The 24956-nt window shown below is 41.6% G+C and overlaps 1 protein-coding gene across 2 annotated transcripts in view; it reads right to left on the minus strand.

Annotated features, from left to right (window-relative positions):
• Positions 1–24956, minus strand: part of LOC124777442 (cilium assembly protein DZIP1-like) — a 286339-nt gene that overhangs the window by 179774 nt on the left and 81609 nt on the right. For both annotated transcript variants that reach the window (XM_047252852.1, XM_047252853.1), the window contains one exon: positions 17664–17820. In XM_047252852.1, coding sequence (XP_047108808.1) covers positions 17664–17820 — 157 coding nt within the window. The remainder of the gene's footprint in view (positions 1–17663; positions 17821–24956) is intronic.

Consider the following 24956-nt stretch of genomic DNA (forward strand, 5'->3'; position numbering starts at 1 on the left):
AAAAGGGTCATAAAATGCTTATAATTTGTTCTCGCTAGTGGAGATTTGTTTACTGGTCTTATGCATAACTTCACAGCATCCAAACAGCTAGTATCTGAATATGTTAACGTATGTCCACACTGATTGCACAGAGTCGAACATATTCTGCCTGTTGTTGGTACCTCAAAGGGAGTGGAGCATTTGCTGGTTTTCAGTTAGGCTGGAGCTGCACAGAGCTGTGCTTACAAGGAGTTCTGTCAGTCACTGTTAAATCAGCAAGGGCAACATTTTCAAACCAGCAATGTACTTTTATTCATCTTAGCCCCAATCAATTTGCATGAAATATGTATAAATAATATACACAAACTTTCCTTGAGAATCAGTCTATCTGCTAGTAAAAAATGTATTAAAATCCCTACAGTAGTTTCTGAGATTAGCCTGAACATACAGACAGAAAATGTGGTAGGGGATTTTTATTTAAATATATATGGATCAATGTATGATGGATTTAATTGAAATATGTATGGATGGATGGATGGAAGTAGCAAGAGAATTCACTGCATTACATTGTTTACAGCTATTGGACTCTTGATAAGTCCATGTGAATACATCTTGCAAGCAGTTATCCACAGAAAGAAAAACATTGTTCAGTATACACCGAACACGTCTCCTCTACAGATGAGCATTGAACAGATCCAGCCACCACAACAAAAACAAAAACCCAGATTAGTTTACTACATAAGGGAATTAAAAAACAACCAACTTCCACAACTGACCGAAAATAATGGAGAAACACCCTAAAAAATTATCTGTTAGAAAAGAATTTTTGTAATAATATTGTGAAATGGGAAGTTGTCACTCAACATATAGCAAAGATGCTGAGCCACACATAGGCACAATAAAAAACCTGTCCCAAAAGTTTTCGGTCAGTAAGGCCCTCGTCAGAATTAGACGGCAAACACACACATACACACTCACGCAAACACAACTCACACACACGACTGCAGTCTCAGGCACTGAGGCCACACTGCAAGCAGTAGCACTGGTGCATGATTGGAGTGGCGACTGGTTGGAAGTAAGGAGGAGGCTGAGGTGGGGCGGGGAGAGGGAGGGACAGTAGGGTAGGCATGGCAGACAGTGACGTGCTGTTGGGGAGCACGGAAGAACGAGCTGGAAAGAGGGTAGAGCAGCTACATGCAGTTGGGAGGTTACACAGAGGGAGCAGAGAGGTGGGGAGGTGGGGGTGAGGGATAGCAGAAAAGGAGAGAAGTAAAAAGACTGGGTGTGAGGGAGGAATGAGGACTGTGTAGTGCTGGAATGGGAATGGAGAAAGGGCTGGATGGGAGAGGACAATGACTAACGAAGGTTGAGACCAGAAGGTTCAAAATGTTCAAATGTGTGTGAAATCTTATGGGACTTAACTGCTAAGGTCATCAGTCCCTAAGCTTACACACTACTTAACCTAAATTATCCTAAGGACAAACACACACACCCATGCCCGAGGGAGTACTCGAACCTCCGCCGGGACCAGCCGCACAGTCCATGACCGTAGCACCTTAGACCGCTTGGCTAATCCCGCATGGCAGACCAGAAGGGTTGTGGGGATGTAGGACATATTGCACGGAAAGTCCCCCACCTGTGCAATTCAGAAAAGTTGGTGTGGTGGGAAGGATCCATATGGCACAGGTTGTGAAGAGTCATTGAAATGAAGGATGTATGTTTGGCAGCGTGATCAGCAACAAGGAGGTCCACTTGTTTCTTGGTCACAGTTTGTCGGTGGCCATTCATGCGGACAGACAGCTTGTTGAGTGTCATGCCCACATAGAATGCAGCACATTGGTTGCAGCTTAGTTTTAGCATCACATGACTGGTCTCACGGCCCTTTGATGGCATACGTGATGTTTGTGACTGGACTGCAGTAGGTGGTGGTGGGAGGATGTATAGGACAGGTCTTGCACCTAGGTCTTATACAGAGGTATGAGCCATGAGCTAAGGACTTGGGAGCAGGGGTTGTGATGATGAAGTTTGGTTTGTGGGGCACTCAACAGTGCAGTCATCAGCGCCCATACAAAGTCCCAGTTTTTACACAGTCCATTTTCTTTTCACAATCCAATCTAGTCACTCTCACAAACGATGATGATGAAGATATGATGAGGACAACACAAACATCCAGTCCCCAGGCAGAGAAAATCCCAACTCAGCAAGTAGGGGTTGTGTAGGGATGGATGACTGTATTGTATCAATTCAGTGGATGGCGGAATACCACTGTGGGAGGGGTGGGTAGGATAGTAGGCAGGACATTTCTCATTTCAGGGCACAATGAGAGGTAGTCAAAACCCTGGCAGAGAATGTAATTCAGTTGCTCCAGTCCTCAGTGGTAGTGGGTTACGAGGGGAATGCTCCTCTGTGGCCATACAGTGGGACTTTGTGAGGTGGTGGGAGACCGGAAAGATAAGGCATGGGAGATTTGTTTTTGTACAAGGTTGGGAGGATAATTACTGTTTGTAAAGGCTTCAGTGAGACCTCAGTATATTTCAAAATGGACCGCTCGTCGCTGCAGGTGCAAGGACCATGGGTGGCTAGGCTGTATGGATGGGACTTCTTGGTATGGAATGGGTGGCAGCTATCAAAGTGGACACACAGAATCCAGAACCTAAACAGACCTGAAACACAATCAAGAACCTTTGTAGCAGAAGCCTTAGCCCCACAGAAATATCAGTTCTGTCCAAAGATTGCACTTTTTGCCCCACTCCCAAATTCAATCCCTTTACACTAACATCCCTAATGGCCATGGCCTTACTACTACTGAACATTGCCTTTCCCAATGCCTGACAGATTCCAAACCAACTACTTCCTCCCTAGTCACCATGACCAGCTATATCCTCAACCACAATTACTTCTCCTTTGAAGGCTTAACTACAAACAACTCCACAGTAGGGACAAGGGCACCAGCATGGCACCAACCTATGCCAACCCATTCATGGGCCATCTAGAGGAATCATTCCTGAACATCCAGAATCCTAAACCCCTCGCCTGGTTCAGATTCACTGATGATATCTTCATGATTTGGATCGAGGATGAGGACACTTTATCCACATTCCTCCAGAACCTCAACAACTTTCCCTCCATTTACTTCACCTGGTCCTACTCAACCTAACAAGCCACCTTCCTAGATGTTGACCTCCACCTGAAAGATAGCTACATCAGTACCTCAATCCATATCATACATACTAACCACCAACAATACCTCCACTTTGACAGCCGCTACCCATTCCATAGTTCCATAGCAAGAAGTCCCTTCCATACAGCCTAGCCACCCATGGTCATCACATCTGCAGTGACGAGCGATCTCTCTCGAAATATACTGAGGGTCTCACTAAAGCCTTCACAAACCGTAATTATCCTCCCAACCTTCTACAAAAACAAATCTCCTGTGGCTTATCTTTCCAGTCTCCCACCAACTCACAAAGCCCCACCAGCCGGCCACAGAGAAGCATTTTCCTTGTAACTTAGTACCATCCAAGCCTGTAGCAACTGAATTACATTCTCTGCCAGGGTTTCAACTACCTCTCATCACGCCCTGAAATGAGAAATGTCCTGCCCACTATCCTTCCCACCCCTCCCACAGTGGTATTCCGCTGTCCACCGAATCTACTCAGTATACTCACCCATCCCTACACAACCCCTGCTCCCAACCCCTTACCTCATGGCTCATACCCCTGTAATAGACCTAGATGCAAGACCTGTCCTATACCTCCTCCCACCACCTTCTACCCCAGTCCACTCACAAACATCACCTATCCCACCAAAAGCAGAGCTGCCAGTGAAGCCAGTCAAGTGATCTACAAGCGAAGCTGCAACTACTGTGCTGCATTCTATGTGGGCACGACAGCCAACAAGCTGTCTGTCCGCATGAATGGCCACCGACAAACTGTGGCCAAGAAACAAGTGGACAACCCTGTTGCTAAGCACGCTGTCAAACATGACATCCTTCATTTCACTGACTGCTTCACCGCCTGTGCCATATGGATCCTTCCAACCACACCAGCTTTTCTGAGCTGCACAGGTGGGAACTTTACCTGCAATACATTCTACGCTTCCGTAACAATCCTGGTTTCAAGCTTCGTTTGTCATTGTCCTCTCCCATGTAGCCCCTTCTCCATTCCCATTCCAGCACTACACAGTCCTCATTCCTCCATCACACCCAGTCTTTTTACTTCTCTCCTTTTCTGCTATCCCTCACCCCCACCTCCCCACCTCTCTGGTCCTTCCGTCTAACCTCCTGACTGCACATAGCTGCCCTACCCTCTTTCCAGCTCATCCCTCAGTGCTCCCCAACAGCATGTCACTGTCTGCCATGCCTACCCTACTGTCCCTCCCTCTCCCCACCCCAGCCTCCTCCTTACTTCCACCCAGTCGCCACTCCCATCATGCACCAGTGCTACTGCTCGCAGTGTGGCTTCAGTTGCCTGAGACTGCAGTCATGTGTGAGTGTGCTGAATTTTCGTGAGTGTGTATGTGTGTGTTTGCCATCTAATGCTGATGAAGGCCTTACTGGCTGAAAGCTATATTTGTGACAGTCTATCTGTGACTTAGCATCTCCGCTGTATTGTGAGTAGCAACTTTTCATTTAACAATATTGTTACATTCCATCCTGGATTTTCCTTTGTTTGAGAAAATCATTTCTGTACTGTCAAGGTTTACCTGAAATGATATTAAAATATGTTGACAATAATGCTAATGATTAACTGCTATTATTAAGAGTAATTTTACAATATGTTCAATAGAATAGTGAAGTAAGTGTGTAAACATGTATTAACATATTAAGCACATAACTCAAATAGCTGTACATGTATGCATTGAAGTATTTATACCTTAGTGTTGAATACATTTATTTTTTAACAATATGCTTCAACAATACTGTCTATGAATGGCTAAATTAATAAATAAATAAAATTATTGGTATATGAGGGGTAGTAAAAAAACCACTGCTGTGGGTGGAGCTTGTGTAGTATGCATTTCTGCCATTAGGCATATCTAGTACAACTCACTGCCAGTTAAGAAATACCTGTCCCTTTTTCCCCCTAATGTTAGTCTTTCCGCTCCCTGGATTGGAATGACTCCTTACCCTCTCCCTTAAAACCCACATCCTTTCGTCTTTCCCTCTCCTTCCCTCTTTCCTGATGAAGCAACCATTGGTACAGAAGCAAATAACCAGAGCCACTTCCTCATCCCCCCAAACCCAGAGCCTCCCACAGAAGAATCCCAAAAGTGCCCCACTTGTGACAGGATACTTTCCGGGACTGGATCAGACTCTGAATGTGGCTCTCCAGCAGGGATACGACTTCCTCAAATCCTGCCCTGAAATGAGATCCATCCTTCACGAAATCCTCCCCACTCCACCAAGAGTGTCTTTCCGCCATCCACCTAACCTTTGTAACCTCTTGGTTCATCCCTATGAAATCCCCAAACCACCTTCCCTACCCTCTGGCTCCTACCCTTGTAACTGCCCCCGGTGTAAAACCTGTCCCGTGCACCCTCCCACCACCACCTTCTCCAGTCCTTTAACCCGGAAGGTATACACAATCAAAGGCAGAGCCACGTGTGACAGCACCCACGTGATTTACCAACTGACCTGCCTACACTGTGAAGCTTTCTATGTGGGAATGACCAGCAACAAACTGTCCATTCGCATGAACGGACACAGGCAGACAGTGTTTGTTGGTAATGAGGATCACCCTATGGCTAAACATGCCTTGGTGCACAGCCAGCACATCTGGGCACAGTGCTACACCGTCCAGGTTATCTGGATACTTCCCACTGACACCAACCTATCAGAACTCCGGAGATGGGAACTTGCTCTTCAGTATATCCTCTCTTCTCATTACCCACCAGGCCTCAATCTCCGCTAATTTCAAGTTGCCGCCGCTCATACCTCACCTGTCATTCAACATCTTTGCCTCTGTACTTCCGCCTCGACTGACATCTCTACCCAAACTCTTTGCCTTTACATATGTCTGCTTGTGTCTGTTATGTGCGGATGGATGTGTGTGTGTGTGTGTGTGTGTGTGTGTGTGTGTGTGTGTGTGTGTGTGTGTGCGCGCGCGCGAGTGTATACCTGTCCCTTTTCCCCCCCACGGTAAGTCTTTCCGCTCCTGGGATTGGAATGACTCCTTATCCTCTCCCTTAAAACCCACATCATTTCGTCTTTCCCTCTCCTTCCCTCTTTCCTGATGAGGCAACAGTGTATACCCGTCCTTTTTTCCCCCTAAGGTAAGTCTTTCCACTCCCGGGATTGGAATGACTCCTTACCCTCTCCCTTAAAACCCACATCCTTTCGTCTTTCCCTCTCCTTCCCTCTTTCCTGATGAGGCAACAGTTTGTTGCGAAAGCTTGAATTTTGTGTGTATGTTTGTGTTTGTTTGTGTGTCTGTCGACCTGCCAGCACTTTCATTTGGTAAGTCACATCATCTTTGTTTCTAGATATATTTTTCCTACGTGGAATGTTTCCCTCCATTGTAATCATATATATATAATAGAAGGAAACATTCCACGTGGGGAAAAATATGCCTTTTAATATGTCTGCTTGTGTCTGTATATGTGTGGATGGATATGTGTGTGTGTGCGAGTGTATACCCGTCCTTTTTTCCCCCTAAGGTAAGTCTTTCCGCTCCCGGGATTGGAATGACTCCTTACCCTCTCCCTTAAAACCCACATCCTTTCGTCTTTCCCTCTCCTTCCCTCTTTCCTGACGAAGCAGCCGTTGGTTGCGAAAACTAGAATTTTGTGTTTGTTTGTGTGTCTATCGACCTGCCACAAACTGAGCTGCTAGTTTGAAAAAGTGATATATTTTTAATGACAAATTTCATTAAGGTATAAATATATTGGGAAGCAGTAGTTAGTATCCCTAGTTCCTTAAACAGGCTTCTGCAGGATGTTCTTGAGTTCACACCACATGTAACTCTTATTGCACGTTTTTGTGCCCGGAAAATTTTAGCTTGGCTTGATGAATTACTCCAAAACATAATCCCATTCGACATTATGGAATGAAAGTAAGCATAGTATGCCAGCTTTTTCATTTTTATATCCCCTATATCTGACAAAATTCGCATTGCAAATAGAGATTTGTTAAGACGCTTTAGCAGTTCTGTGGTGTGCTCCTCCCAGTTGAATTTATTATCAACTGTAATCCCAAGTATTTAACACTGTCCACTTCTTCTATCTGCTTGTCATTGTATGTTTGGTATATACTCGTGGGACATCCCTTACAAGTTCTGAACTGCGTGTAGTGTGTTTTTTCAATTTTTAGTGACAAAGAATTGGCTAGGAACCAGGGATTAATATTCACAAATATTTTATTAGCTGATATTTCTAAGACTACACTTGATTTGCTATTTATTACAATGTTTTTATCATCGGCAAACAAAACGAACTTTGCATCTGGTAATGTTACTGATGAAAGGTCACTGATATACACAAGAAAGAGTAAGGGCCCCAAAATGTAACCTTGTGGGACCCCAGATGTAATTAATTCCCAGTTGGATGATGCCTGATAGCTTGATACATGTCTCTTTCCTAGTAACATCCTTTGTCTCCTGCCAGAGATATAAGATGTGAACCATTTTGCAGCATTTCCTGTTACACTATAATATTCTAATTTATTCAAAAGGATATTGAGATTTACACAGTCAAATGCCTTTGACAGATCACAAAATACACCAGTTGCCTGCAATTTTTTGTCTAATGAATTAAGCACATTTTCACGGTAAGTGTAGATAGCCTTCTCAATATCAGAACCATTTAGAAATCCAAACTGTGACTTTGACAGTATGGTATTTGAGATAAGATGGTTATAAAGCCGACTGTACATTACTTTTTCTAAATCTTTTGAGAACGGTGGTAACAGTGAAATTGGACAGAAATTTGATGCTATTTCTTTATCTACCTTCTTAAACAGTGGCTTAACTTCAACATATTTCAACCATTCAGGAAATATTCCACTGATAAACGACTGGTTACACAGACAGCTTAATATGTTAGTTAGTTCAGAATCACATTCTTTAATTAACTTTATTGATATTTCATCATACCCACTAGACGTTTTTGATTTTAAAGATTTTATGATGGACATTATTTCTGATGGGGTAGTGAGGGTCAAATTCATATTATGGAAGTTTCTTGAAATGTCTGGTCTGAGGTATTCTATAGCAGCATCTACCAAACCTGACAACCCCATCTTTTCAGTAACAGTTATAAAATGTTTGTTAAAAACTTCTGCAACACTATACACATCTGTCACCAATGTATCATTTACTCTTAATGTTATTTGTTCCTCTTCGTGTCTGGTTCTACCGGTCTCCTCCTTCACTATATCCCATACTGTCTTTATTTTGTTATCTGATATTACTATCTTTTCCTTGTAATATATTTGCTTTGATGTCTGTATTACAGTATTTAATATTTTGCAGTATTTCTTGTAATGTGCTGTAGCATCAACATCAGAACTTTTTCGGATTGACAGATACAGTTTTCTTTTTGTTTTACAAGATATTCCTATTCCTTAAGTAATCCAGGGCTTCTTTGTAGACTTTGCTCTAACCTTGGTAAGTTTTGGGGGAAAAACAGTGTTCGAATAAGGTAAGCACTTTATTAGCAAAAGTGTTATATTTTTCATTCATGCTGTGAGCACTGTAAACATCAGTCCAGTTAATGTCTCTGAGGAGTGTCCTAAAATAATCAATTTTTGGCTTATTGATTACCCTCTTGAGCTCAGATTTAACAGATTTTATATCCTGTTTAGTATTAACATTTAACAGAAGGAACTGCATGTCATGGTCTGAGAGGCCATTGACTATTGGTTTTGTAATGTAATTTTGTTCATTGGACTTTTCTATAAAGATATTATCAATGACTGTTTGTGAGCATTTGGCTACCCTAGTGGGAACTTTACAGTGGGAATTAAGTTGAATAATAGTGTTACTACCTCAAATAAGTTCTTATTGGGAGAGTCTTTAAGGAAATCTACACTGAAATCACCAGCAACCACTGTTTCTTTGTTTTTGGTTGTTAAATGGGCCAGTACAGCGTCAAGGTGGTTTACGAAGAGATTAAAGTTACCTGCATGTGCTCGATATACACATAATATTATGAAGGATTTTTTGTGAAATTCTACTTCTGTTGCGCATGCTTCCATATGCTGTTCTAGGCAAAATTTATGAATGTCTATGTTCTTAAATTTATGACAGTTCCTGATGAATGTGTCAACTCCTCCTTTCTCCATTTCTGATCTACAAAAGTGAGATGCTAACCTAAACCCTGTAACACTTAAAGTTCTATACCAGTGGTCACATGATGTTCAGAGAGGCAGAGTATGTCAGCTGGGTTTTAAGACTCTAATTCATCTATACAAATGCATCTACATCTACATCCATACTCCGCAATCCACCATACGGTGTGTGGCGGAGGGTACCTCGTACCATAACTAGCATCTTCTCTCCCTGTTCCACTCCCAAACATAACGAGGGAAAAATGACTGCCTATATGCCTCTGTACGAGCCTTAATCTCAGTTATCTTATCTTTGTGGTCTTTCCACGAAATGTAAGTTGGTGGCAGTAAAATTGTACTGTAGTCAGGTTCAAATGCTGGTTCTCTAAATTTCCTCAGTTGCGATTCACGAAAAGAACGCCTCCTTTCCTCTAGAGACTCCCACCCGAGTTCCTGAAGCATTTCCGTAACACTCACGTGATGATCAAACCTACCAGTAACAAATCTAGCAGCCTGCCTCTGAATTGCTTCTATGTCCTCCCTCAATCCGACCAGATAGGGATCCCAAATGCTCGAGCAGTACTCAAGAATAGGTCGTATTAGTGTTTTATAAGCGGTCTCCTTTACAGATGAACCAAATCTTCCCAAAATTCTACCAATGAACCGAAGACGACTATCCACCTTTCCCACAACTGCCATTACATGCTTGTCCCACTTCATATCGCTTTGCAATGTTACGCCCAAATATTTAATAGACGTGACTGTGTCAAGCGCTACACTACTAATGGAGTATTCAAACATTAAGGGATTCTTTTTCCTATTCATCTGCATTAATTTACATTAATCTATATTTAGAGTTAGCTGCCATTCTTTACACCAATCACAAATCCTGTCCAAGTCATCTTGTATCCTGCTACAGTCACTCAATGACGACATCTTCCCGTACACCACAGCATCATCAGCAAACAGCCGCACATTGCTATCCACCCTATCCGAAAGATCATTTATGTAGATAGAAACAACAGCGGACCTACCACACTTCCCTGGGGCACTCCAGATGATACCCTCACCTCCAATGAACACTCACCATCGAGGACAACATACTGGGTTCTATTACTTAAGAAGTCTTCGAGTCACTCACATACTTGGGAACCAATCCCATACACTCGTACCTTAGTTAGCAGTCTGCAGTGGGGCACCAAGTCAAACCCTTTCCAGAAGTCATGGAATATGGCATCCGTGTGATACCCTTCATCCATGGTTCGCAAGATATCATGTGAAAAAAGGGCGAGTTGTGTTTCACAGGAGCGATGCTTTCTAATGCTGTGTTGATGCATGGACAGCAACTTCTCTGTCTCAAGGAAATTCATTACATTCAAACTGAGAATATGTTCGATAATCCTGCAACAAACTGATGTTAAGGATACTGGTCTGTAATTTTGAGGATCCGTCCTTCTACTCTTCTGATATACAGGTGTCACCTGCGCTTTTTTCCAGTCGCTTGGGACTTTATGTTGGGCAAGAGATTCACGATAAATGCAAGCTAAGTAAGGAGCCAATGCAGTAGAGTACTCTCTGTAAAATCGAATTGGAATCCCATCAGGACCTGGCGATTTATTTACTTTCAACCCATTCAGCTGCTTCACAACCCCAGGGATGTCTATCACTATGTCCTCCATACGGGAATCTGTACAAGACTCGAACGGCGGTATGTTTGTACGATCCTCCTGCGTGAAAGATTTCTCAAATGCTAAATTTAAAATTTCAGCTTTCGTTCTGCTGTCTTCCATTGCCAGGCCAGACTGATCAGTGAGTGACCGGATGGAAGCCTTCGGCCCCTCTTTACCGATTTTACGTAGGACCAGAAATTCCTTCGGTTTTCAGCAACATCTTCTGCTAAGGTATGACGGTGGTAGTGGTTGAATGCTTCGCGCATCGCTCTTTTTACAGCAGCACGAATCTCTACTAACTTTTGCCTGTCCTCATTCTCCCCATCTTTCTTGTACCGCGAGTGCAACTGTCTTTGCTTCCTGAGCATCCTCGGAATTGCGCTGTTAAACCATGGTGGGTCTTTTCCGGCCGTAACCCACTTTTTCGGCACATACTTGTCCAATGCGTGATTTACAATGCGTTTAAAATTTGCCCATAATTCTTCCACATCCCTCATACCGGAAGTAAATGAAGTCGATTCATGTACTAAGTGGGATGCTAACAACTGCTTATCTGCTCTTTCTAGTAAGAATACTCTCCTAACCTTCTTGACTGACTTTTCAACTCACATAACCATAGTCATAATGACAACATCATGATCACTAATCCCTGTCTCAACACTGACACCGTCGACGAGGTCTGGTCTGTTCATGGCTACCAGATCTAAAATATTTCCATTACGCGTTGGCTGTCGATTTAGGTGCTCAAGACAGTTTTCGAATTATGTGTTCAAAAGTAATTCACACAACGGCTTGTCTGTACCACCTGTAATGAATCCATAGACATCCCAGTCTAATACTAGGTAGGTTGAAGTCGCCTCCGACTAATATAGCATGATCCGGGTACTTCTGCGATACAGAATGTAGACTCCCTTTGAATGATTCTAGAACTGTCATGGTGGAACCTGGTGGCCGGTAATAACACCCAACAATTAACTTTATTTCCCCTAGCCTTATTAAACGTGTCCAGATAACTTCACAATCACACTCTACTTTGACCTCAGTAGACACAATATTTTTGTCAACTGCAATGAAGACACCACCCCTACGGTGTCTAATCTGTCTTTCCGATACACGTTCCAACCCTCACTAAATATTTTAGAACTTCCTGTCTCAGGGTTCAGCCAGGTCTCAGTCCCGAGAATAATTTGCGCACCACATGCTTCCTGCAGGGCAGTAAATTCAGGAACTTTATTCCGAACACTCTGAAAATTTACTGCGAATATCTTGATAGCTGAAGTGTCTTTACACTGAGCACGTCCTGATTTCCCTGCATGCACGTCGACTGGTGAGTGTTCATCAGAACACCTCGCACTACTGCCTAGCCTAAAAAGCTCCCATGTGCATGCCACAAGTACTCTGCTACCCGAGTAGCCACTTCCTTTGTGAAGTGCACCCCTGACCTATCTAGGGGCATCCTCAAATTCCCCACCCAATAGCGCAAGTCTAGAAATCTGCAGCCAAGACCGTCACAAGAGTCGACGAAGCCATTAGACCCTCCACTCGGCTCCAAACCAAAGGACCGCGATCCACTCTTGGAACAATGCTGCATATAGAGAGCTCTGCTTGCACCCCGAGTTTAAGGCCAGCGGTCTTCACCAAATCCGCCAGCCGCCTGTACGAACTGAGGATCGCCTCAGAACCCAAGGCATCACTGGTGCCGACGTAAGCAACTACTTGCAGACGACTGCACCCTGTACGCTCGATAGCCACAGACAAGGCCACCTCCACATCTTGGAATGAGGCCCCCCGGCAGACAAACCGAGTGCACGTTGGAATTCTTTCCAGCCCTGTACGCTATTTCCCTAAGGGGCTCCATCACCCACCTAACGTTGGATCTCCCAATAACCAGCAAGCCTTTGCCCCTGTGTGCCTGCTCAGGTCCTGCTGAATGAGTGGCCACCTGCCCACTGACAGGACAAACGGGCGAGGCCAGCCGGCCAGCCTCCACATTGACCCTCCGCCTCGAGCGACGTGAACGCATTGCAGTCCACCACTCACCCTGAGGTGAGGGCGGCCCTAATGCACCAGGTACACTAGAAGGTGTCAGCAGACACAGCAAGCGACACCTGGGGTGTCTCAAGCGACGCGCCACATCCTCCGCCGTCGCTGAACCTTGAGGCAGCAGCCTGAAGGCGGCTGACCATGGCCAACAGCACGCTCAGCTGCTCGCGAACTGCAGCCAGTTCCTCCTGTGCCTGCACACAGCACGCACACACCCTATCCATCCTACTGCTAATACCTAAGGACTCCGCGAATTTATACTCTATGGCTATAAATAAGCAATATTACTCCTCTCAAATACGAGAATACACAAGGATTTTATGTAATTAAATATGCAAGCACACAAATAGTTAATTCATTAATTTTATTTCTCAGTCCTTGAATATTTTGATGCAATAAAGACAGGTGACATTTCACACCGACTGAGTTAAAATTGGGTAGAGTTAAAATATCTGCTGACTTGAAAATTCTTAACCAATAGCTGTTTATGCTGATGTAATAAGCTAGAATTATGTTTTTTTTTGTTTCTTTCTCAAACTGAAGGTTTGACTCAATTCTAACCTCTCTTAAAATTTGGTTTCTTTCTGTCCTCCCTACCCTAAAAAAGGGTCTTTTCTGAACCCTATAACCACTGGTATTTTACCACTCATGACAGTGCCTCCCCCTTTAACTTTCCTGCTATTTTCCCAGCCAATCTACCCGTCCCCTTCCTGTTGAGGTGAAGGCCATGCCTAGTATAATCCCACCTATTGAGAGAATCAACAGGAACCACACCAATGTGTGACCCTGCACCTGACATAAGCAGCCGTTTCAGCTCCAAATTAACTCTCTTAACAGAAGAGTTCAAATGAGGTCGGTCATGGTGCCCAAGAACAGATACAAACTCAACACTAGTATGCTTCGATGCTGATGTAATCTTTGCCAGGTCACACACTATACTATACCCAGGATCTCTGTCAATACTGTTACCTGCCCCATCTACTATAATCATGGTGTCTTCCTTAGTGAAATCTTTGCAAAGTGATCCTAAATCCTCTGTCACCTGCTCCAGACCAGCACTAGGTTTAAAAAAAATGGTGACCTGGTATTCTGATCCTAGTTCATCCTGCAAAAGTTGGCCAACACCTCTTCCATTGGAACTACCTAACAACAACACTTTCTTTCTCTTTACTGATTTCCCTACATTCTTACTTTTCAATTTGCTGCTGAAAGTTTGTTGTGCCCTGTCTACACCTGCAACTGCTTGAGGCTCACCAGCTTCTAACTGAAGCAACAGGTCAAATCTGTTTTCCACGATCATCACGAAGCTGTCAGACAAAGTTCTAGGCCTGTTCCTCCTGTTGCCTGTTGCCACTTCCCACCTCTCTTTACCCTTCTCCCTCTTTAACCTGTCAAGATCTCCCCTAGCCTTGTCTAACTCAGCCTGAAGGGCAGCAATTTTCCCCTCCTGTTCTAGTATCTTCCTATCTCTACTGCAAATCCTACAAAACCACTGATGAGTCTCATTTACTTCCCCTATTCCCACGCCACTACAGTCACCCACATGGAAAAACCACAGCACCCATCACACCAAAGCCCCGACCTAACAATACTATGGCAAGTCATGCACTTTTCACTCATGATAAATGTAACAGTTTATTAAGAATAAGTCAGTTAAATTACAGATAAACACGAAAATATGGTTCCATAAATTTGGCCTACACTCAAATGTGTGTAAACAAAAACAACAGTGCAAAGTTTCTGAAACAACAACTTAAACTTTACGCTACTATCTGGAAATGCTAGTTCTACATCTACATCTCCATCCATACTCCGCAAGCCACCTGGCGGTGTGTAGCGGAGGGTACCTTGAGTACCTCTATCGCTTCACCCTTCTATTCCAGTCTCGTATTGTTTGTGGAAAGAAGGATTGTCGGTATGCCTCTGTGTGGGCTCTAATCTCTCTGATTTTATCCTCATGGTCTCTTCTTGAGATACACGTAGGAGGGAGCAATACACTGCTTGACTCCTCGGTGAAGGTATGTCCTCGAAACTTCAACAAAAGCCCGTACCGAGCTACTGAGCGTCTCTCCTGCAGAGTCTTCCACTGGAGTTTATCTACCATCACCGTAACGCTTTCACGATTACTAAATGATCCTGTAATGAAGCGGGCTGCTCTCCGTTGTATCGGCTCTATCTCTTCTATCAACCCTATCTGGTACGCATCCCACACTGGTGAGCAGTATTCAAGCAGTGGGCGAACAAGTGTACCGTAACCTACTTCCTTTGTTTTCGAATTGCATTTCCTTATGATTCTTCCAATGAATCTCAGTCGGGCATCAGCTTTACCGACGATCAACTTTATATGATCATTCCATTCTAAATCACTCCTAATGTGTACTCACAGATAATTTATGGAATTAACTGCTTCCAGTTGCTGACCTACTATATTGTAACTAAATGATAAGGGATCTTTCTTTCTATGTATTCGCAGCACATTACACTTGTCTACATTGAGATTCAATTGCCATACCCTGCACCATGCGTCAATTTGCTGCAGATCCTCCTGCATTTCAGTACAATTTTCCATTGTTACAACCTCTCGATACACCACAGCATCATTTGCAAAAAGCCTCAGTGAACTTCTGATGTCATCCATAAGGTCATTTATGTATATTGTGAATAGCAATGGTCCTACGACACTCCCCTGCGGCACACCTGAAATCACTCTTACTTCGGAAGACTTCTCTCCATTGAGAATGACATGCATTCTGTTATCTAGGAACTCTTCAATCCAATCAATCTAGTAACTCTTCAATCCAATCACACAATTAGTCTGATAGTCCATATGCTCGTACTTTGTTCATTAAATGGCTGTGGGGAACTGTACGAACACCTTGCGCAAGTAAAGAAACACGGCATCTACCTGGGAACCCGTGTCTATTGCCCTCTGAGTCTCGTGGACAAATAGCGCGAGCTGGGTTTCACACGATCGTATTTTTTGAAACCCATGCTGATTCCTGCAGAGTAGATTTCTAGTCTCCAGAAAAGTCATTATACTCGAACATAATACGTGTTCCAAAATTCTATAACTGATCGACGTTAGAGATATTGGTCTATAGGTCTGCAGATCTGTTCGACGTCCCATCTTGAAAACGGGGATGACCTGTGCCCTTTTCCAATCTTCTGGAACGCTATGTTCTTCTAGAGACCTACGGTACACTGCTGCAAGAAGGGGGCAAGTCCCTTTGCGTACTTTGCGTAAATTCAAACTAGTATTCCACCAGGTCCAGCAGCCTTTCCTCTTTTGAGCAATTTTAATTGTTTCTCTATCCCTCTGTCATCTATTTCGATATCTACCATTTTGTCATCTGTGCAACAATCTAGAGAAGGAACTACAGTGAAGTCTTCTTCTGTGAAACAGCTTTGGAGAAAAAGACATTTAGTATTTCGGCCTTTAGTCTGTCACCCTCTGTTTCAGTAACATTTTGATCACAGAGTGTCTGGACATTTTGTTTTGATCCACCTACCGCTTTGACATAAGACCAAAATTTCTTAGGATTTTCTGCCAAGTCAGTACATAGAACTTTGCTTTTGAATCCATTGAACGCCTCTAGCATAGCCCTCCTCACACTACATTTTGCTTCGCGTAATTTTTGTTTGTCTGCAAGGCTTTGGCTACATTTATGTTTGCAGTGAAGTTCCCTTTGCTTCTGCAGCAGTTTTCTAATTAGGTTGTTGTACCACGGTGGGTCTTTTCCATATCTTACGATCTTGCTTGGCACATACTCATCTAATGCATATTGTACGATGGTTTTGAACTTTGTCCACTGATCCTCAACACTATCTGTACTTGAGACAAAACTTTTGTGTTGAGCCGTCAAGTACTCTGAAATCTGCTTTTTGTCACTTTTGCTAAACAGAAAAATCTTCCTACCTTTTTTAATATTTCTATTTACGGCTGAAATCATCGATGCAGTAACCGCTTTATGATCGCTGATTCCCTGTTCTGCGTTAACTGTTTCAAATAGTTCGGGTCTGTTTGTCACGAGAAGGTCTAATATGTTATTGCCACGAGTCGGTTCTCTGTTTAACTGCTCAAGGTAGTTTTCAGATAAAGTTAAATAATGAAGAGGTACGCTAAGTTAAATTTCTGGAGAGAGCAAAGAACAACTAAACGAAAATCTATAAATTTGCTGTGGCAAAATGTAAACAGAAAATACGTCTGTACGATCTTTTCGCGTTTTCTGCTATATTACGTAAAGAAAAATGAAACCTTTAATGGTACACTTAAAAGGCACACTAATGCACCTATTTACCACGTAATCAATACTAAACTATATGTTTTATAATCTAAAATGACTTATCTTTACGAGAACACCAAAACTCATGCTAGTCGCCTGGCTGCAGGGTATATCTGGTTCAGTCGAAATTGCTGAAGGCATTCCAGAGTTATACCGGAATGTACACATACATTTTCACACAGTAATATGGTATGGAAAGTTCTGCCAGCATGTAAACAGACCATTAGACCTGTGCAAGTTGACAACCTACTGTCTCTGCTATTTGGTGAGTTGTTACTTCTTACCTTTACCTCTAAATTATTCTCACACATTAATATACACAAATTTCCTGCGACTGTATCAGCTGTGGAGAGCTGCATTACAGGAACAGTTATGAATACAGTCAGTATTTCAACGGAACTAGCACTGCTGAAGTGTTTATACCTTCTAAAGCCCCTGTACGATTCATCAATTGCTGCGTTAACTCCTCCACCTTTTTAAGAGCTACAGCGTGTTGTTGCTCTAACTCTTGCAAATGGTTCTGCCATTCTTTTTCTTGTGAATCCAACTGTTCTTTGACTGTTTTTTGTGCATTCTCTGCCTGGAAAAAAGTAAGACATTTTAGTGATAGGGGGCTTCTAGTGCAGAAAGAACTGTATCATCATAAAAATAACTGCTAAATCCTTTGTCTTTTCTAGGACAAGTGAGTCAGATGCAAACAATTGTTTTTGGGCTGAAAATTAATATAAATGCATCAAATACAGTACATAGACTCATGACAAGTCCATGACAGTTTTCTGCTTAGGCCTCTGCATAGTAAGATAATACTATCTACACAATACTGTGATGCTAACTCAACCATTAGTTCTTTTTCCTGGAAGAACTGTGATACAAAGTGCTGTGTTAGTATGGGTAATATTTTTAACCAGGCATTAGTCTACAGTCTTCCAGTTAATCTTGCTGGTTCCCCTTTTCTTAGATGTAGTGGTTCTCTAAGCATAGGCTGGTTTGATGTTTTTTAAAGGTTTATTTCTAATCATTTTTCTGCAAATCATGATGATCCAACACATCACATATATCTCTCTAATCAGCAACACTTCTGTGGAAAGTATTTTGGGAGTTGCCCACATATTATGCTACCCCTAAAAGAGTGCACCTACCTCTGCTTATTGCTCTGATTTAGAATTATTGGATGACTGATATTCCAGCCTCGATTACCTCCAAATCATTGAACACGAAAATCATCAACTAGAGAATCAATGGGTGAAAAGTACTGGCAGTCACTGCTAGTGGGTTTCATTCATAAATGTGTTGTTCTGAAGTACATGCAGTCTCACAATGGCATTAGTGAATTACCACCATTAAAAAACATTAGTCAATTCTGGCAGAACATTTGTAGGAATCTGATCTCTTGTAACTTACCAGATTCTTCAAACACTCATGTGAATGTATTAGTGCTCCATGAGTTATTTCCTCAAGCTAGAAAATTAATTGCAATTTCCAATTGACTAAGTGCATTGAACTCCTGTTAATCAGAAAAATGTAGCAGTAACAATTTTTGATATTTTTACATTCTGCTGCAGTAGCATTCTGATGCAGTTATTCAGTGTATTTGACAGAAGGGGCTGCAACACATAACAGCCTTACATTCACAGCAACTACTAATAACAAGCCTTTGAAATCTATTCATCATCAGCTACCATATATTAAAGTCTACCACCCTGCTTTCCTCCAGAATATTTTTAGCTCACAGCAATACTTTTGTATCAGTCCTCAATTATGGTAAGTGAAATATCAAGAATGGCTCTACCTATTCTGTTCTCCTCACCATCCCTTTTATTTTGCAAGTTAATAATCTGAAACTAAGAATCAAGTAGACATGATAGTATAGATTTCTCTTGATAATGTAGTGGTCCGAGACAAAAATATTCAGGCAAAACTATTTAAATTTAAACATTCAAATAGAAAATATGTTGTCATAACTGAAAATCTGTGCTAGGCAAGGTCTCAAATGCAAATTTCTGCTTTTTACAATCATTAGAATATCTGAATATGCCACTAACTAGACTCAAACTATTACTGTCATTAGTGTTCAACATAACTAAACTGTTTTATGTAAAATGAAGGTGGGGAGGTGGGAGGGGGGGGGGAGGAGGGGACGAGGAGGAGGGGGAGGGAGGAGGGGGAAGGGGGGAAGTGGGAAGGAAAGGGAAGGGAAGAAACTATTGACGTCAGCTGTATTGGCACTTCATGCAGAATCAGCAGCGATGAGATTTGAACCTGGGTTATCCTGCTTACTATGCAGTTGCGTTAACCACTGCGCCACCCGACATAGTATTTATTGCAATTGCGCAGACCTTCTCAGCTTGCTTGCCAGTCACCTCAAATTACCACCTATGCCACCCACGCATAGCCCCAGTCTCTGTCCTTCATGCTCGCTGCTTTGAGGTTCCCACAGGAGGTTGAACATGTTATGCATCCACACTGAAAGCAGTGGGTTCATTACTCGTGGAGGCAAATTAATTATATGAATATGCAGTGTCTGTTCATTTGGACATGTCCAGAAGAACAGACAACATGCATGCATATAAAAACTGAACTGATTCCACTAATATTACATGTGTCACTGTACTTAATTCAATTTTTTTTCATTTATTTATATTTATCTTCAAATGTATGTATCTTTTATTATGAAAAATTCAATACTTGTCTGTTCTGTTCAGTAGTTTCCTTAAAGCTCAGTTAATATCAAAGAAAATAGTACAGCAATCTTAAGTTTATAACTGCTCCTCTTCCCTATCAGATTTTCCTTTAATTCTGAACTTTCCTTTCACTTCTTTATAAGAACTGAAATGTTGTTCAACATGCATCAGCAAAATTAGAAGGGAAAGAATTAGTAATGTCCAGTAGGCTATCTAATACTTTATCATGAATGAATTGCCTACAGAACTAGAAATGACTAATATAGTCCTCCCAAAGGAGAGTGTAAAACTAATCAGAGAGGATTCCTGAAGCAGCAGAAATAAAAATAATATTTCAGGGAGAGTAAAGGACTAAACTAACACTAAACTGATCACTCTCTCTAATATAAATAGTTTACAATAGGAATTGGGAGTAATTTTACGTTAAATAATCAAGATATTCTGACACACAGTGGCAGGTGATCTAAATATATGTACACTGAAAGACAATTGTCATATAAAAACCATTTGTAGTTTAATCAGTTATTACAATCTGATATTTGCAGTACAAAGCCTCATAAGAATTAATGTGCCTCAGAGTAGGCAATCCGCAAGTTAAAAATAAAGCGTAGAAAGATGAGCTTGCAAAAAATATTCGTGAAGTTTAGGCAAACAAAACCAGAAAATTTAAATGAGCTACACACCTCACTGAAGTTAGAAAGCTGGAGAGCAATTGACTCATGTGAGAATATAGAGAACAGATGGGAAGATTTATGCTCAACAATAAGTTGTTATTTAAATCTAGCATGCCCCATTGAACACAAGAATAAAAAGTTAACAAATTAGCATACAAATACTGACAGGCAGACAAAATCCAGGATGATTCTGACATCTAAGAGAAAAAGAAATCAATACAGTAAATTAATAAGGGATACCAAATTTAGAGTTCATCAAAAAATACTTACAGTTTCAAATAGTTTTCTGAAAACTATATCGCAAATACAAATAAAAGCAAGATAAAAATCAAACAATGAAAAATCCAGGATGGAATGTAACAATATTATGAGATGGAAAGTTGCTACTCACCATATAGCGGAGATGTGGTAGGCACAACAAAAAGATTTTCGCACTCAAAGTTTGCGGCCAATGGCCTTTGTCAACAATAGGCACACATGCGCAGGCACACACATGCATGCAAACGCAACTCACACACACGACTGCAGTCTCAGGCAACTGAAACCACACTGTGTCTCAGCTATATGGTGAGTAGCAACTTTACTTCTCATAATATTGTTAAAAACAAGATAAGTTTTCATATCAAATTTTCTCAGTGTTCATGCCATGTCAAATGAGTCAAAGCTGCAGCTTTCAACAGTAACCTCTGTTCACGTTGTCAGGAGCAATTGAAACTCCTCAGCTGTTTTTCTCCTGTATGACAGAGTTGGATCATGGTTTGGAACCTGTATGTATTGTTCTCCAACAGCAATTACATTTTGCTATGATACTCTGCAACATTAAGAAAGACAATGACATTTTTCCCCTCAGCTGGCTGAAACAATTATATCTTTATCTAATCTGAGGTTTTCCTGGTGTATTTCTAATTTATAGAAAACTTGAGTGTCCAGCAGGATCACATCATAATTCCTCTACAATATTTTGGCAAACAGACACGTTGCAATTATCAGGTGGTCCCTGATGAAAGCTGCACTCCTCCCCTCAGCATCCTCAATATGCTGGCCATTACCCCCTCCCCCACCTTGCTTTGCTTGTGGCTGACATGATGGATTGTGGGGGAAGCAGTGTCTCAGTTCGTGCTCAGGTCGGCAGTGTCCGCACTATCTTGGAAAGCGAGCACAGCGAGGTGGTGGAGCGTACAAAAGCCAGCACATATAGGAAGCAGAGAGGAGCAGCGCAGCATTCATCAGGGACCACCTGAAGATGGCAACATGTCTGATTGCCAAAATATTGTAGAGGAGTTACATGACCCAGCCAGACACTTGAGAATTATATAAATATCTTCATCCCTCCACAAAGCACCGAGATGTTCTCTCTCTGCTCTGCTGAAGTTCAACTTGGGAGGAGAGGCTTGACTGCTACTAAAATGTGACATGTGACAAGCCTTATCTCATTGGTAATGTCCTGTGAGTGCCATCGCATCACCTGGTCCACTCCACTAGTAATGTCCACAGTAGACTCTGTAAGTAATGTAAAAGTGATATTCAAACATGTATTCTTGGCAGAAAGGCTCTTTCATGAAGATTTCTAGCTGATTGATTGATGACTTACATAGGTCTTACTAAATCATCCCAGGCCTAGGGTAGTACAGGGTAAATTTTTGCATTAGTTTTGCTGAGGTGTAGCTAACAGTAACTCTGCTGCTGCTATTGCCTTATTCTTCTTCTTCTTCTACTACTACTACTACTGCTACTACCACTACTATTATTATTAATATTAGTGAATATGCCCAATTGGAGTACACAAAGTACTTCCTTTGTGCCCATATATTTTTTTTTTTGCATTCTCTTCCTGTGGGCTTCCTTCTTCTTCTCAGACCACATTGTTCAAATCTTCTTTTGCTTTTCCTGTTGGTCAACTTACCATGTGTGAATTTTGGAACTGTACGCTTAAGCTTCTGGACAAAAAAGTGCTTCTTCAAAAATAGGAGAAAAAAAAAAAAACCACACATTTACACAAGCACAACTCACACACACACAGCCACTGTCTTTACATATTCAGGTAATAGTAGCTGGAGACAGTGGCTGTGTGTGTGTGTGTGTGTGTGTGTGTGTGTGTTGTGCTTGCATAAATGAGTGTGTTTTCTACTTACAAAGAACTATTTTGCCCAAAAGCTTAAATGTTTAGCAGTCTTTTTCATTATGCCTGTCTGCAACTCAATGCCTCCTCCATGTGATGAGTAGCAGTCTATCCTTCTCATAACATCATTGTTATTCCAGCCTGGACCTTCCACTGTTTGATTTTGGACCTGAAGGTTTCGCGGTTATGGACCATTTCTGGAGTAACTACTGCCAATTTCATATCAGTTTTGATCTTGGCAACCAATCCATCATGTCCATTTTGGCTGTACACTTATTGTCAAAACAATAAATAACTGTTCTACAACTGGTGGCGCTACTGTATCCTGATGTCATGGTGCCAGAAATGACTTTGGTGTTAATGATGCCACTGCTTCTGTGAATTTCTCAGTAATCTCTCGGTGTTAAGAACTCACTTTCATGCACCACTAATGTTACAGCCATAGTCTTGATTACAGCATTTGTTGCAAATCCTGTTCGCTACAGGTTTTTGCTGGCAGACACCCATTAGAGGGCAGCTGTAAGGAAATTGTCCAAATGTGATGTTCAAAATAAACATCAAATAAGATCTCATGAAAGCAACAAGATTACGGAGGACAAGACCAGTCATCATTAAAGAAGGGATAGGGCATATCAGTTATAAATGGGATACTAACTGTCTATGTTCTTGAAATAAATTAAAACAAACTCCAATCCCCCCCAGTTACAATCCAGGTTTTTGGGAGTGTTCCCTTAGTTGTAAGGCATATGCAAGTTCTCGTTATCCCTTCCCAAACATTACCAATGAATATCCCCATTTTCCCACTATCATCTACCCTGGTATTTGGCTGAGAACTGGATTCTACAATAAGTCTGATCTCAAACAACCTGCTCTAGCCTTTAGGGAATACAATGAAATGTTAAAAACAGAAAGATCTGCTTTGTAGAATTGAATAACCTAGTACTTTAATCAAATTTCGGAATCTGCCTAGACAGCCACCATACAGTCAATTTTGTAATTCTTTGGTTTTTAACATTTCAAAATTAAACAAGAGATACAAAGTTTGCTAAACGGAATCTTGCTGTACATCATGTAAAAATATTTAACTGCTAGGCCAGTATTTGGACAGTATTGCAGTAGCATTACTTATGTCTATATCATGTAACATGTCTCTTTATGATGTCAAAATTGATGTGGGCCTCTTGGTATGCAGGTTGTCATGTGTACACAGTCTGTCAAATGCTAAATGGCCAACTTCTTTGTCGTATTGAACACTACTGTCACTAGTAGAAAATATGGATACAAAGTTACCTAAATAAATTTATTAAAGTATAAATTTTCACACAGTGTTTACCACAAAAAGTGGATAACATGAAGAATAATCCGCAGGATACCACAGTACTCTATTTGGAAATTCAGTATAAATTGATATGATTTTTAATATTGTATAGGTTCTTTAAACGGGAAGTGTAAACCTAATTAAAATTATATTACAAATTCCTGAATAATAACAGCTTTCCAATCTTTCAAACTAGGAGCAGGTTGATATTACCACATCATTTCACCAAAGACCTACTCTCAGCTACACCACAGCAAAATGAACATTTCAGGCTCAGCTTTTTCAGTAACATTTACTTAACACCGAAAGACTGAAATCTAAATTTAACATCAAAAAAAGATTATGCCCTTGGACCTGGAGGTAGATACTTCCACAAGTAGCAGTGGGCCCCCACTCCTTCCTTTATAGATTTTGTTTTCTATCCAGACAATTTCCCTTTCCCATTCCTATCAAGACATAGGCTTGTCTCGTAAAATCTCCTGTAAAACTTCACCTGTCGATGTCATCAACAGAACCCAAATCTATTTTGAACTCTGCAACTGACAGTAGCAATCAATCCAACTCCATATTTACCTGATTTTCAAAGATCTTCAACAGGGGCTAATCACAACTGATTTTTACAGGAACATATTCAATGTTTGCTTGGTTCATTTCCAAAGCTATCTTTATCAGGCTACACTCAATAACATAGGGTTGATACCTCTCAATACTGTTTCCTATCTACCCATTATCACACAATTTTCATTTCCAAAATCCTTGTACAAAGAACCTGTATCCTCTGTCCCTTGGCGAAGACGTGGAGCTGGTTGAAAACATTTGCAACCCTGTACTTGTTTCCCAATTCTTTCTGCAACAACTGGCCCACATCTCTTACATGAACACAGTGTAATAGCAGGACCTCATTAGTTGCTTTGTTCCCTATTG

Source organism: Schistocerca piceifrons, chromosome 2 (genome assembly GCF_021461385.2).
Source record: "Schistocerca piceifrons isolate TAMUIC-IGC-003096 chromosome 2, iqSchPice1.1, whole genome shotgun sequence".
Taxonomy (NCBI): domain Eukaryota; kingdom Metazoa; phylum Arthropoda; class Insecta; order Orthoptera; family Acrididae; genus Schistocerca; species Schistocerca piceifrons.